The sequence below is a fragment of the Oncorhynchus mykiss genome, chromosome 23 (assembly GCF_013265735.2).
Source record: "Oncorhynchus mykiss isolate Arlee chromosome 23, USDA_OmykA_1.1, whole genome shotgun sequence".
NCBI classification, from domain to species: domain Eukaryota; kingdom Metazoa; phylum Chordata; class Actinopteri; order Salmoniformes; family Salmonidae; genus Oncorhynchus; species Oncorhynchus mykiss.
In genome coordinates, this window is record NC_048587.1 from 8,621,703 (window position 1) to 8,635,677 (window position 13,975).

At 44.5% G+C, this 13,975-nt stretch overlaps 1 protein-coding gene across 4 annotated transcripts in view; it reads left to right on the forward strand.

The window, feature by feature from the left end:
• The window catches only part of LOC110513446 (A disintegrin and metalloproteinase with thrombospondin motifs 3), a 146,114-nt gene that overhangs the window by 113,681 nt on the left and 18,458 nt on the right, over window positions 1–13,975 (forward strand). For all 4 annotated transcript variants that reach the window (XM_036959865.1, XM_036959863.1, XM_036959864.1 and 1 more), the window contains exons 14-16: window positions 1,346–1,469; window positions 5,489–5,569; window positions 9,071–9,237. In XM_036959865.1, the coding sequence (XP_036815760.1) occupies window positions 1,346–1,469; window positions 5,489–5,569; window positions 9,071–9,237 (372 nt within the window). The remainder of the gene's footprint in view (window positions 1–1,345; window positions 1,470–5,488; window positions 5,570–9,070; window positions 9,238–13,975) is intronic.

Sequence of the window (13,975 nt, forward strand, 5' to 3'; positions counted from 1 at the left end):
TACTTAATGCTTTGATTGGAGGTTAGATACCATAACAGACATTGGCATTTTCCAGACCAGACCAAAACGTTTGTAGATTGAGGGGCCAGATTCAACATATGTTATGTCTCCCTTACCAATCTGTGTCTTGGATAGATTGGTATCGCTTCTATAGCAGAATTCTGGAGAGTAGTGTTTCACTGCAAGTCAGACAGCCTAGAAGGAGCCTCCCCCAGCCTAGACTGAGCCTCCCCCAGCCTAGACTGAGCCTCCCCCAGCCTAATCTCAGTCAGTGTAAAAGTCAGACAGCCTAGAAGGAGCCTCCCCCAGCCTAGAAGGAGCCTCCCCCAGCCTAGACTGAGCCTCCCCCAGCCTAGACTGAGCCTCCCCCAGCCTAATCTCAGTCAGTGTAAAAATCAGACAGCCTAGAAGGAGCCTCCCCAGCCTAGACTGAGCCTCCCCCAGCCTAGACTGAGCCTCCCCCAGCCTAATCTCAGTCAGTGTAAAAATCAGACAGCCTAGAAGGAGCCTCCCCCAGCCTAATCTCAGTCAGTGTAAAAATCAGACAGCCTAGAAGGAGCCTCCCCCAGCCTAATCTCAGTCAGTGTAAAAATCAGACAGCCTAGAAGGAGCCTCCCCCAGCCTAGACTGAGCCTCCCCCAGCCTAGAAGGAGCCTCCCCCAGCATAGACTGAGCCTCCCCCAGCCTAATCTCAGTCAGTGTAAAAATCAGACAGCCTAGAAGGAGCCTCCCCCAGCCTAGACTGAGCCTCCCCCAGCCTAGAAGGAGCCTCCCCCAGCCTAGACTGAGCCTCCCCCAGCCTAATCTCAGTCAGTGTAAAAGTCAGACAGCCTACAAGGAGCCTCCCCAGCCTAGACTGAGCCTCCCCCAGCCTAATCTCAGTCAGTGTAAAAGTCAGACAGCCTAGAAGGAGCCTCCCCCAGCCTAGACTGAGCCTCCCCCAGCCTAGACTGAGCCTCCCCCAGCCTAATCTCAGTCAGTGTAAACATCAGACAGCCTAGAAGGAGCCTCCCCCAGCCTAGACTGAGCCTCCCCCAGCCTAATCTCAGTCAGTGTAAAAGTCAGACAGCCTAGAAGGAGCCTCCCCCAGCCTAGACTGAGCCTCCCCCAGCCTAGACTGAGCCTCCCCCAGCCTAGACTGAGCCTCCCCCAGCCTAGAAGGAGCCTCCCCCAGCCTAGACTGAGCCTCCCCCAGCCTAGACTGAGCCTCCCCCAGCCTAATCTCAGTCAGTGTAAAAGTCAGACCGCCTAGAAGGAGCCTCCCCCAGCCTAGACTGAGCCTCCCCCAGCCTAGAAGGAGCCTCCCCCTGCCTTGATTGACTGACTGTGCCCTTCTCTCTCCCAGCATGTGGGCTGCGACAAAGAGGTTGGCTCGTACAAACAAGAAGACAAGTGTGGAGTGTGTGGTGGGGACAACTCCCACTGTCGCACTGTCAAACTGACTCTCACCAAGATACCAAAGAAAACAGGTAACATTCACCAGGGTGAAACCACACTTCAGAACATTATGTGTTATTTCATTTATCAATCAATACGTGATATTACAAGCTTGAAAGCCCTAAAATCCTCTCCGACATTCTTAGGCAGAACCCTTTTGAGTTCCATGTAGAACCCTTTCCACACAGGGTTCTACATGGAATCCAAAAAGGGTTCTACCTGGAACCATAAAGGTTTCTCCTATGAGGACAGCTGAAGAACCCTTTTGAGTTCCATGTAGAACCCTTTCCACACGGGGTTCTACGTGGAATCCAAAAATAGTTCTACCTGGAACTCAAAAAGGGTTCTACCTGGAACCATAAAGGTTTCTCCTATGGGGACAGCTGAAGAACCCTTCTGGAAGCCTTGGTTCTAAGAGTGTAATGTGCGTCCCACTGTGTTATGAATTCCCAGTTGGTGACCCTTGACTCTTGATAAGAGTCGCCGGCAGGTGAGTTCACGACACACTACACTATTTTATTTACCCTGTGTTCACCCAGCTACAGCCCTTGACATGTACACAGACTAAACACAAAACACTGCTATCACCGGTTCATATACAACAGTATAATTAGACACGACACGTTTCTCCTCTGTTAGAGTCACTAGTAGGCCTGGGGTTGTCTGTATCATGGCTCTCAGAGTTGGACTTTGGTATTTTAGATTACAATGAATAAGGTTACATGGACAGGGGGGGGGGGGGGGGACCTGATCCTAGATCAGCACTGCTACTCTGAAACCTATGATAGACATCGTCCCTGGTCTGTTGTTATTCTGTGGCTCATTGGATTAACTCCCTGACCAACCCGTTGTCTGGTTGTCTTGTTGTCCTGTAGACCTGCTGAAGATGTTTCATATTGTCTTGTTGTCCTATAGACATGCTGAAGATGTTTCATATTGTCTTGTTGTCCTGTAGACCTGCTGAAGATGTTTCATATTGTCTTGTTGTCCTGTAGACATGCTGAAGATGTTTCATATTGTCTTGTTGTGTTGTCCTGTAGACCTGCTGAAGATGTTTCATATTGTCTTGTTGTCCTATAGACCTGCTGAAGATGTCTCATATTGTCTTGTTGTCCTGTAGACCTGCTGAAGATGTCTCATATTGTCTTGTTGTCCTATAGACCTGCTGAAGATGTCTCATATTGTCTTGTTGTCCTATAGACATGCTGAAGATGTTTCATATTGTCTTGTTGTGTTGTCCTATAGGCATGCTGAAGATGTTTCATATTGTCTTGTTGTGTTGTCCTATAGGCATGCTGAAGATGTTTCATATTGTCTTGTTGTGTTGTCCTATAGACCTGCTGAAGATGTTTCATATTGTCTTGTCTTGTTGTCCTATAGACCTGCTGAAGATGTCTCATATTGTCTTGTTGTGTTGTCCTATAGGCATGCTGAAGATGTTTGATATTGTCTTGTTGTCCTATAGACATGGTGATGTTTCATATTGTCTTGTTGTCCTGTAGACCTGCTGAAGATGTTTCATATTGTCTTGTTGTCCTATAGACCTGCTGAAGATGTTTCATATTGTCTTGTTGTGTTGTCCTATAGACATGCTGAAGATGTCTCATATTGTCTTGTTGTGTTGTCCTATAGGCCTGCTGAAGATGTATCATATTGTCTTGTTGTCCTATAGACATGCTGAAGATGTCTCATATTGTCTTGTTGTGTTGTCCTATAGGCATGCTGAAGATGTTTGATATTGTCTTGTTGTCCTATAGACATGGTGATGTTTCATATTGTCTTGTTGTCCTGTAGACCTGCTGAAGATGTTTCATATTGTCTTGTTGTCCTGTAGACCTGCTGAAGATGTTTCATATTGTCTTGTTGTCCTGTAGACCTGCTGAAGATGTTTCATATTGTCTTGTTGTCCTGTAGACCTGCTGAAGATGTTTCATATTGTCTTGTTGTCCTATAGACATGCTGAAGATGTTTCATATTGTCTTGTTGTGTTGTCCTATAGGCATGCTGAAGCTGTTTCATATTGTCTTGTTGTGTTGTCCTATAGACATGCTGAAGATGTTTCATATTGTCTTGTTGTGTTGTCCTATAGACATGCTGAAGCTGTTTCATATTGTCTTGTTGTGTTGTCCTATAGACATGCTGAAGATGTTTCATATTGTCTTGTTGTGTTGTCCTATAGACATGCTGAAGCTGTTTCATATTGTCTTGTTGTGTTGTCCTATAGACATGCTGAAGCTGTTTCATATTGTCTTGTTGTGTTGTCCTATAGACATGCTGAAGATGTCTCATATTGTCTTGTTGTGTTGTCCTATAGGCATGCTGAAGATGTCTCATATTGTCTTGTTGTCCTATAGACCTGCTGAAGATGTCTCATATTGTCTTGTTGTCCTGTAGACCTGCTGAAGATGTCTCATATTGTCTTGTCTTGTTGTCCTGTAGACCTGCTGAAGATGTTTCATATTGTCTTGTTGTCCTATAGACCTGCTGAAGATGTTTCATATTGTCTTGTTGTGTTGTCCTATAGACATGCTGAAGATGTCTCATATTGTCTTGTTGTGTTGTCCTATAGACATGCTGAAGATGTCTCATATTGTCTTGTCTTGTTGTCCTATAGACCTGCTGAAGATGTTTCATATTGTCTTGTTGTGTTGTCCTGTAGACCTGCTGAAGATGTTTCATATTGTCTTGTTGTGTTGTCCTGTAGACATGCTGAAGATGTCTCATATTGTCTTGTTGTGTTGTCCTATAGGCATGCTGAAGATGTCTCATATTGTCTTGTTGTCCTATAGACCTGCTGAAGATGTCTCATATTGTCTTGTTGTCCTGTAGACCTGCTGAAGATGTCTCATATTGTCTTGTCTTGTTGTCCTGTAGACCTGCTGAAGATGTTTCATATTGTCTTGTTGTCCTATAGACCTGCTGAAGATGTTTCATATTGTCTTGTTGTGTTGTCCTATAGACATGCTGAAGATGTCTCATATTGTCTTGTTGTGTTGTCCTATAGACATGCTGAAGATGTCTCATATTGTCTTGTCTTGTTGTCCTATAGACCTGCTGAAGATGTTTCATATTGTCTTGTTGTGTTGTCCTGTAGACCTGCTGAAGATGTTTCATATTGTCTTGTTGTGTTGTCCTGTAGACATGCTGAAGATGTCTCATATTGTCTTGTTGTGTTGTCCTATAGGCATGCTGAAGATGTCTCATATTGTCTTGTTGTCCTATAGACCTGCTGAAGATGTCTCATATTGTCTTGTTGTCCTGTAGACCTGCTGAAGATGTCTCATATTGTCTTGTCTTGTTGTCCTGTAGACCTGCTGAAGATGTTTCATATTGTCTTGTTGTCCTATAGACCTGCTGAAGATGTCTCATATTGTCTTGTTGTGTTGTCCTGTAGACATGCTGAAGATGTTTCATATTGTCTTGTTGTGTTGTCCTATAGACATGCTGAAGATGTCTCATATTGTCTTGTTGTGTTGTCCTATAGGCATGCTGAAGATGTTTCATATTGTCTTGTTGTGTTGTCCTATAGACATGCTGAAGATGTCTCATATTGTCTTGTTGTGTTGTCCTATAGACATGCTGAAGATGTTTCATATTGTCTTGTTGTGTTGTCCTATAGACATGCTGAAGATGTCTCATATTGTCTTGTTGTCCTATAGGAATGCTGAAGAGGTTTGATATTGTCTTGTTGTCCTATAGACATGGTGATGTTTCATATTGTCTTGTTGTGTTGTCCTATAGACATGCTGAAGATGTCTCATATTGTCTTGTTGTGTTGTCCTATAGACATGCTGAAGATGTCTCATATTGTCTTGTTGTGTTGTCCTATAGACATGCTGAAGATGTCTCATATTGTCTTGTCTTGTTGTCCTATAGACCTGCTGAAAATGTTTCATATTGTCTTGTTGTCCTATAGGCATGCTGAAGATGTTTCATATTGTCTTGTTGTGTTGTCCTATAGACATGCTGAAGATGTTTCATATTGTCTTGTTGTGTTGTCCTATAGACATGCTGAAGATGTTTCATATTGTCTTGTTGTGTTGTCCTATAGGCATGCTGAAGATGTTTGATATTCCGATCGGTGCCCGGCACATCGTTATAGAGGAGAATGAGACTTCCTCCCACATAATTGGTAAGTGTGTCTCGTTACAGCAGCATGAAACACCTTTGGGATGAATTGGAATGACGACTGTGAGCCAGACCTAATCACCCAACATCCGTGCCTGACCTCACTAATGCTCTTGTGGCTGAATGGAAGCAAGTCCCCGCAGCATTGTTCCAACATCTAGTGGATAAGCCTTCCCAGAAGAGTGGAGGCTGTTATAACAGCAATGTTCCAACATCTAGTGGAAAGCCTTCCCAGAAGAGTGGAGGCTGTTATAGCAGCAAAGGGGGGGACCAACTCCATATTAATGACCATTATTTAGGAATGAGATATTCAACAAGCTTTTGGCCAAGTAGTGTACATTTACAGTAGGGACATCCGCAGAGCATGACTACAGAACTCAACACACACACACACACACACACACACACACACACACATACACACACACACACGCACAACTCCACCCTCACACATTTCCTGTATGATCGTCAGCAGTGCATGACTGCAGATCATTTGACTGTCACCAATTAGCCCTGTAGAGTTTTAGCCTGTTAGTAATGCTCGCCAGCAGTGCATGACTGCAGATCATTTGACTGTCACCAATTAGCCCTGTAGAGTTTTAGCCTGTTAGTAATGCTCGCCAGCAGTGCATGACTGCAGATCATTTGACTGTCACCAATTAGCCCTGTAGAGTTTTAGCCTGTTAGTAATGCTCGCCAGCAGTGCATGACTGCAGATCATTTGACTGTCACCAATTAGCCCTGTAGAGTTTTAGCCTGTTAGTAATGCTCGCCAGCAGTGCATGACTGCAGATCATTTGACTGTCACCAATTAGCCCTGTAGAGTTTTAGCCTGTTAGTAATGCTCGCCAGCAGTGCATGACTGCAGATCATTTGACTGTCACCAATTAGCCCTGTAGAGTTTTAGCCTGTTAGTAATGCTCGCCAGCAGTGCATGACTGCAGATCATTTGACTGTCACCAATTAGCCCTGTAGAGTTTTAGCCTGTTAGTAATGCTCGCCAGCTCGGATCAGACATCAGATATTTTCATTTTTGAAATGCTAATCATGTCTATTAGGGCCCGCAGTGTCTGGTGAGTGTGTGTCTCTGTGTGTCTCTCTGTGTGTCTCTCTGTGTGTGTGTGTGTGTGTGTGTGTGTGTGTGTGTGTGTGTGTGTGTGTGTGTGTGTGTGTGTGTGTGTGTGTGTGTGTGTGTGTGTGTGTGTGTGTGTGTGTGTGTGTGTACAGAGCTTATATAACATACTATAGAGACAGAGCATAAACAGGAGAGTGGGCGGGCAGCAGATGAAGAGGGGCAGTAGACATGGTACCATGGTGTTGGACAGATACAGTGTGGTCTCTGACTCATTACTGTCACACCCTGACCTTAGTTATCTTTGTTTTCTTTATTATTTTGGTTAGGTCAGGGTTTGTTGTGTTTTTGTCCTGTCTAGGGTTTTTGTATGTTTATGGGGTTGTTCACTAGTCTAGGTGTTTTGTATGTCTATTGGTTGCCTAGATTTATTGTTGTCTCTGATTGGGAACCATATTTAGGCAGTCATATTCCTTAGGTAATTTGTGGGTGATTGTCTATGTGATGTTGCATGTTTGCGGTTGTTTAGTGTTCTTTCGTCTTACATTAAAAGTACTGTATGTATTCACATCACGCTGCGCTTTGGTCTCCTCACTACGACGATCGTGACAATTACTCTCAAAGCAAACGAATGGTAATGGCCAGCCTATTTATACAGAACCTCTCCCTCATTACTCTCAATGCAAACTAATGGTAATGGCCAGCCTATTTATGCAGAACCTCTGCCTCAATGCAAACTAATGGTAATGTAGAAAGCCTATTTATACAGAACCTCTGCCTCTTAATCTTAACTGGGAAATCCACTAGTATCCATATGAACAGGTGTCCAATCCAAATGGCCTTAAACTAAACCTAACAAGTGTCTTTACCTTCGGTTTTTGCTTTTCTACTGCTGGGTATACCAGGGTATATATATATATATATCACAGACTGTCTGAGGAATGATGCTGGAAAAGGTCTTGAATACAAATTCCTCCTACGGTTCTTTGAATACACTTCAATGGTACATTAGTTTTGGTCAGTGGAAAGGTCAATTCGATCCATTTTGTTAGTCGACAGGTGATATTCTGACTTCATCAGATCCACACACTTTACTCACATTGACGGCAATGAATTATTTACAAAAATAAAGACATGTAAGCAATTTGCTTGTGTTCGTTCATCTCAGCTGGGAATCAGGTCCTATGTGAGAGGAGTGTTCATCTCAGCTGGGAATCAGGTCCTATGTGAGAGGAGTGTTCATCTCAGCTAGGAATCAGGTCCTATGTGAGAGGAGTGTTCATCTCAGCTGGGAATCAGGTCCTATGTGAGGGGAGTGTTCATCTCAGCTGGGAATCAGGTCCTATGTGAGGGGAGTGTTCATCTCAGCTGGGAATCAGGTCCTATGTGAGGGGAGTGTTCATCTCAGCTAGGAATCAGGTTCTATGTGAGGGGAGTGTTCATCTCAGCTGGGAATCAGGTCATATGTGAGGGGAGTGTTCATCTCAGCTGGGAATCAGGTCCTATGTGAGGGGAGTGTTCATCTCAGCTGGGAATCAGGTCCTATGTGAGGGGAGTGTTCATCTCAGCTAGGAATCAGGTCCTATGTGAGGGGAGTGTTCATCTCAGCTGGGAATCAGGTCCTATGTGAGGGGAGTGTTCATCTCAGCTGGGAATCAGGTCCTATGTGAGAGGAGTGTTCATCTCAGCTGGGAATCAGGTCCTATGTGAGTGGAGTGTTCATCTCAGCTGGGAATCAGGTCCTATGTGAGGGGAGTGTTCATCTCAGCTGGGAATCAGGTCCTATGTGAGGGGAGTGTTCATCTCAGCTGGGAATCAGGTCATATGTGAGGGGAGTGTTCATCTCAGCAGGGAATCAGGTCCTACAGTGGAGCAAAAAAGTATTTAGTCAGCCACCAGTTGTGCAAGTTCTCCCACTTAAAAACATGAGAGAGGCCTGTAATTTTCATCATAGGTACACTTCAACTATGACAGACAAAATGAGGAAAAAAATGATTTTATTTGCAAATTATGGTGGAAAATAAGTATTTGGTCAATAACAAAAGTTTATCTCAATACTTTGTTATATATCCTTTGTTGGCAATGACAGAGGTCAAACGTTTTCTGTAAGTCTTCACAAGGTTTTCACACACTGTTGCTGGTATTTTGGCCCATTCCTCCATGCAGATCTCCTCTAGAGCAGTGATGTTTTGAGGCTGTTGCTATGCAACACGGACTTTCAACTCCCTCCAAAGATTATAGCATTATATGGTAATGGCCAGCCTATTTATTATATATATACATTATATACACTATAGCTCCAACCTCAGATGTGCGTCAAGGTCCAGACGTGTGTGTGTGTGTGTGTGTGTGTGTGTGTGTGTGTGTGTGTGCCAGACTATCCAACGGATGAAAACACATTGTGAATCAGACGTTTTTCTTTGTGTTTCACAGCTGTGAAGAATCAAGTCACAGGCAGCTTCATATTGAACGCTAAAAGTGGAGATGCCAAGTCCAGAACCTTCATCGACAGCGGTTTGGAGTGGGAGTACGTCTTCGGAAGCGGCGAGAAAGAAACCCTGAAAACAATCGGCCCCCTTCACGAGGGCATCGTTGTTCTGGTAAGAAGACGAAACTGATGGATCTAGTAAGACGCACACTCAGACACACATACACACACACACACTCAGACACACATACACACACACACACACACACACATACACACAGACCCAGACACGTGCACACACACACATACATACCCAGACACGTGCACACACACACACACACACACATACACACCCAGACACGTGCACATACACACACATACACACCCAGACACGTGAACACACCCAGACACGTGCACACACATACACACACACACATACACACCCAGACACGTGCACACACACACACATCCAGACACGTGCACGCACGCACACACACACACACACACACACATACACACCCAGACACACATACACACACACCCAGACACACACACACACATACACACCCAGACACACATACACACACCCAGACACGTGCACACACACGCATACACATGCAGACACGTGCACACACCCAGACACGTGCACACACACACACACGTACACACCCAGACACGTGCACACACCCAGACACGTGCACACACACACACACACATACACACCCAGACACGTGCACCCACACACACGTACATACAGGCTGAATTTTTCAACATTGACAAGTGACAGTTGGGGTGCAGGTGTGCATCGCCTCAATTCTCATTTTACCCAAAACAGGCCGACCCAAATGATCACTATCCGACACAGCAGCATGTGGTCAGAAGATACAGGACTCCGTTCCCAATGGTTCATCCCAATGGTTCACGTTGAGATTCAGCCACACACTCCAGTCAGTCCCCTAGAAAGACAGTGGAGCACCTTCACTGTGATTTTAATCATCTTTGATTGTCCACTAGTGGTAATTAGTGCTTTTCTAGATCGGTTTCGGTACGATTAGTAAAACAAAATATTGTGGTTTTCGATTTCGGTTTCGATAACATTAAATGTATTATGATATAATGACCTTTTTTCCTGTGACTTTTTAATGGAAATTACAAAGCCAAAAATAGTGAAAATGTAATTGCCAAAGCATTGAACATATTCCATTGTCTCTGTCATGTCCACATTGGGTAGACATCATTAGAAAAATAGGAAATTACTATGAAATAATACAATATTCAGTTGTGTATATTTACTTAGTTTTAATTTAATGACTTTAATATTTTTCATTCCTTAAAGTCATCATCTCATCTCTGGCAGTAGCAGTCAGCAGTCAGCCGTCATCCTGTTTAGCTAGGCTAGCCTGCCTAAATATACTGCAGAGCTGTCTGTAGTCATCCTGTTTAGCTAGGCTAGCCTGCCTAAATATACTGCAGAGCTGTCTGTAGTCATCCTGTTTAGCTAGGCTAGCCTGCCTAAGTAAGCTACAGAGTTGTCTGTAGTCATCCTGTTTAGCTAGGCTAGCCTGCCTAAGTAAACTACAGAGCTGTCTGTAGTCATCCTGTTTAGCTAGGCTAGCCTGCCTAAGTAAGCTGCAGAGCTGTCTGTAATCATCCTGTTTAGCTAGGCTAGCCTGCCTAAATATACTGCAGAGCTGTCTGTAGTCATCCTGTTTAGCTAGGCTAGCCTGCCTAAATATACTGCAGAGCTGTCTGTAGTCATCCTGTTTAGCTAGGCTAGCCTGCCTAAATATACTGCAGAGCTGTCTGTAGTCATCCTATCTAGCTAGGCTAGCCTGCCTAAATATACTGCAGAGCTGTCTGTCGTCATCCTGTTTAGCTAGGCTAGCCTGCCTAAATATACTGCAGAGCTGTCTGTAGTCATCCTGTTTAGCTAGGCTAACCTGCCTAAATATACTGCAGAGCTGTCTGTAATCGTCCTGTTTAGCTAGGCTAACCTGCCTAAATATACTGCAGAGCTGTCTGTAGTCATCCTGTTTAGCTAGGCTAACCTGTCTAAATATACTGCAGAGCTGTCTGTAGTCATCCTGTTTAGCTAGGCTAGCCTGCCTAAATATACTGCAGAGCTGTCTGTAGTCATCCTGTTTAGCTAGGCTAGCCTGCCTAAATATACTGCAGAGCTGTCTGTCGTCATCCTGTTTAGCTAGGCTAGCCTGCCTAAGTAAGCTGCAGAGCTGTCAGTAGTCATCCTGTTTAGCTAGGCTAACCTGTCTAAATATACTGCAGAGCTGTCTGTAGTCATCCTGTTTAGCTAGGCTAGCCTGCCTAAATATACTGCAGAGCTGTCTGTAGTCATCCTGTTTAGCTAGGCTAGCCTGCCTAAATATACTGCAGAGCTGTCTGTCGTCATCCTGTTTAGCTAGGCTAACCTGCCTAAATATACTGCAGAGCTGTCTGTAATCATCCTGTTTAGCTAGGCTAACCTGCCTAAATATACTGCAGAGTTGTCTGTCGTCATCCTGTTTAGCTAGGCTAGCCTGCCTAAATATACTGCAGAGCTGTCTGTAGTCATCCTGTTTAGCTAGGCTAGCCTGCCTAAATATACTGCAGAGCTGTCTGTAGTCATCCTGTTTAGCTAGGCTAACCTGCCTAAATATACTGCAGAGCTGTCTGTAGTCATCCTGTTTAGCTAGGCTAACCTGCCTAAATATACTGCAGAGCTGTCTGTAGTCATCCTGTTTAGCTAGGCTAACCTGTCTAAATATACTGCAGAGCTGTCTGTAGTCATCCTGTTTAGCTAGGCTAACCTGCCTAAATATACTGCAGAGCTGTCTGTCGTCATCCTGTTTAGCTAGGCTAACCTGCCTAAATATACTGCAGAGCTGTCTGTAATCATCCTGTTTAGCTAGGCTAACCTGCCTAAATATACTGCAGAGTTGTCTGTCGTCATCCTGTTTAGCTAGGCTAGCCTGCCTAAATATACTGCAGAGCTGTCTGTCGTCATCCTGTTTAGCTAGGCTAACCTGCCTAAGTATACTGCAGAGCTGTCTGTCGTCATCCTGTTTAGCTAGGCTAGCCTGCTTAAGTAAGCTGCAGAGCTGTCTGTAGTCATCCTGTTTAGCTAGGCTAACCTGCCTAAATATACTGCAGAGCTGTCTGTAGTCATCCTGTTTAGCTAGGCTAACCTGCCTAAATATACTGCAGAGCTGTCTGTAGTCATCCTGTGTAGCTAGGCTAACCTGTCTAAATATACTGCAGAGCTGTCTGTAGTCATCCTGTTTAGCTAGGCTAACCTGCCTAAATATACTGCAGAGCTGTCTGTAGTCATCCTGTGTAGCTAGGCTAACCTGTCTAAATATACTGCAGAGCTGTCTGTAGTCATCCTGTTTAGCTAGGCTAGCCTGCCTAAATATACTGCAGAGCTGTCTGTAGTCATCCTGTTTAGCTAGGCTAGCCTGCCTAAATATACTGCAGAGCTGTCTGTAGTCATCCTGTGTAGCTAGGCTAGCCTGCCTAAATATACTGCAGAGCTGTCTGTAGTCATCCTGTTTAGCTAGGCTAGCCTGCCTAAATATACTGCAGAGCTGTCTGTAGTCATCCTGTTTAGCTAGGCTAGCCTGCCTAAATATACTGCAGAGCTGTCTGTAGTCATCCTGTGTAGCTAGGCTAGCCTGCCTAAATATACTGCAGAGTTGTCTGTAGTCATCCTGTTTAGCTAGGCTAGCCTGCCTAAATATACTGCAGAGCTGTCTGTAGTCATCCTGTTTAGCTAGGCTAGCCTGCCTAAATATACTGCAGAGCTGTCTGTAGTCATCCTGTGTAGCTAGGCTAGCCTGCCTTAATATACTGCAGAGCTGTCTGTAGTCATCCTGTTTAGCTAGGCTAGCCTGCCTAAATATACTGCAGAGCTGTCTGTAGTCATCCTGTTTAGCTAGGCTAGCCTGCCTAAATATACTGCAGAGCTGTCTGTAGTCATCCTGTTTAGCTAGGCTAGCCTGCCTAAATATACTGCAGAGCTGTCTGTAGTCATCCTGTTTAGCTAAGCTAGCCTGCCTAAATATACTGCAGAGCTGTCTGTAGTCATCCTGTTTAGCTAGGCTAGCCTGCCTAAGTAAGCTACAGAGTTGTCTGTAGTCATCCTGTTTAGCTAGGCTAGCCTGCCTAAATATACTGCAGAGCTGTCTGTAGTCATCCTGTTTAGCTAGGCTAGCCTGCCTAAGTAAACTACAGAGCTGTCTGTAGTCATCCTGTTTAGCTAGGCTAGCCTGCCTAAATATACTGCAGAGCTGTCTGTAGTCATCCTGTTTAGCTAGGCTAACCTGCCTAAATATACTGCAGAGCTGTCTGTAGTCATCCTGTTTAGCTAGGCTAACCTGCCTAAATATACTGCAGAGCTGTCTGTAGTCATCCTGTTTAGCTAGGCTAGCCTGCCTAAGTAAGCTACAGAGTTGTCTGTAGTCATCCTGTTTAGCTAGGCTAGCCTGCCTAAATATAGTGCAGAGCTGTCTGTAGTCATCCTGTTTAGCTAGGCTAACCTGCCTAAATATACTGCAGAGCTGTCTGTAATCATCCTGTTTAGCTAGGCTAGCCTGCCTAAATATACTGCAGAGCTGTCTGTAATCATCCTGTTTAGCTAGGCTAGCCTGCCTAAATATACTGCAGAGCTGTCTGTAGTCATCCTGTTTAGCTAGGCTAGCCTGCCTAAATATACTGCAGAGCTGTCTGTAGTCATCCTGTTTAGCTAGGCTAACCTGCCTAAATATACTGCAGAGCTGTCTGTAGTCATCCTGTTTAGCTAGGCTAACCTGCCTAAGTAAGCTGCAGAGCTGTCTGTAGAAATGATTTGACTAGTTCTTCAAAGTAGTTCAGGTAAACGTTCACCAACTGTCTGTCCCTCTTGTTGTGTACATTCC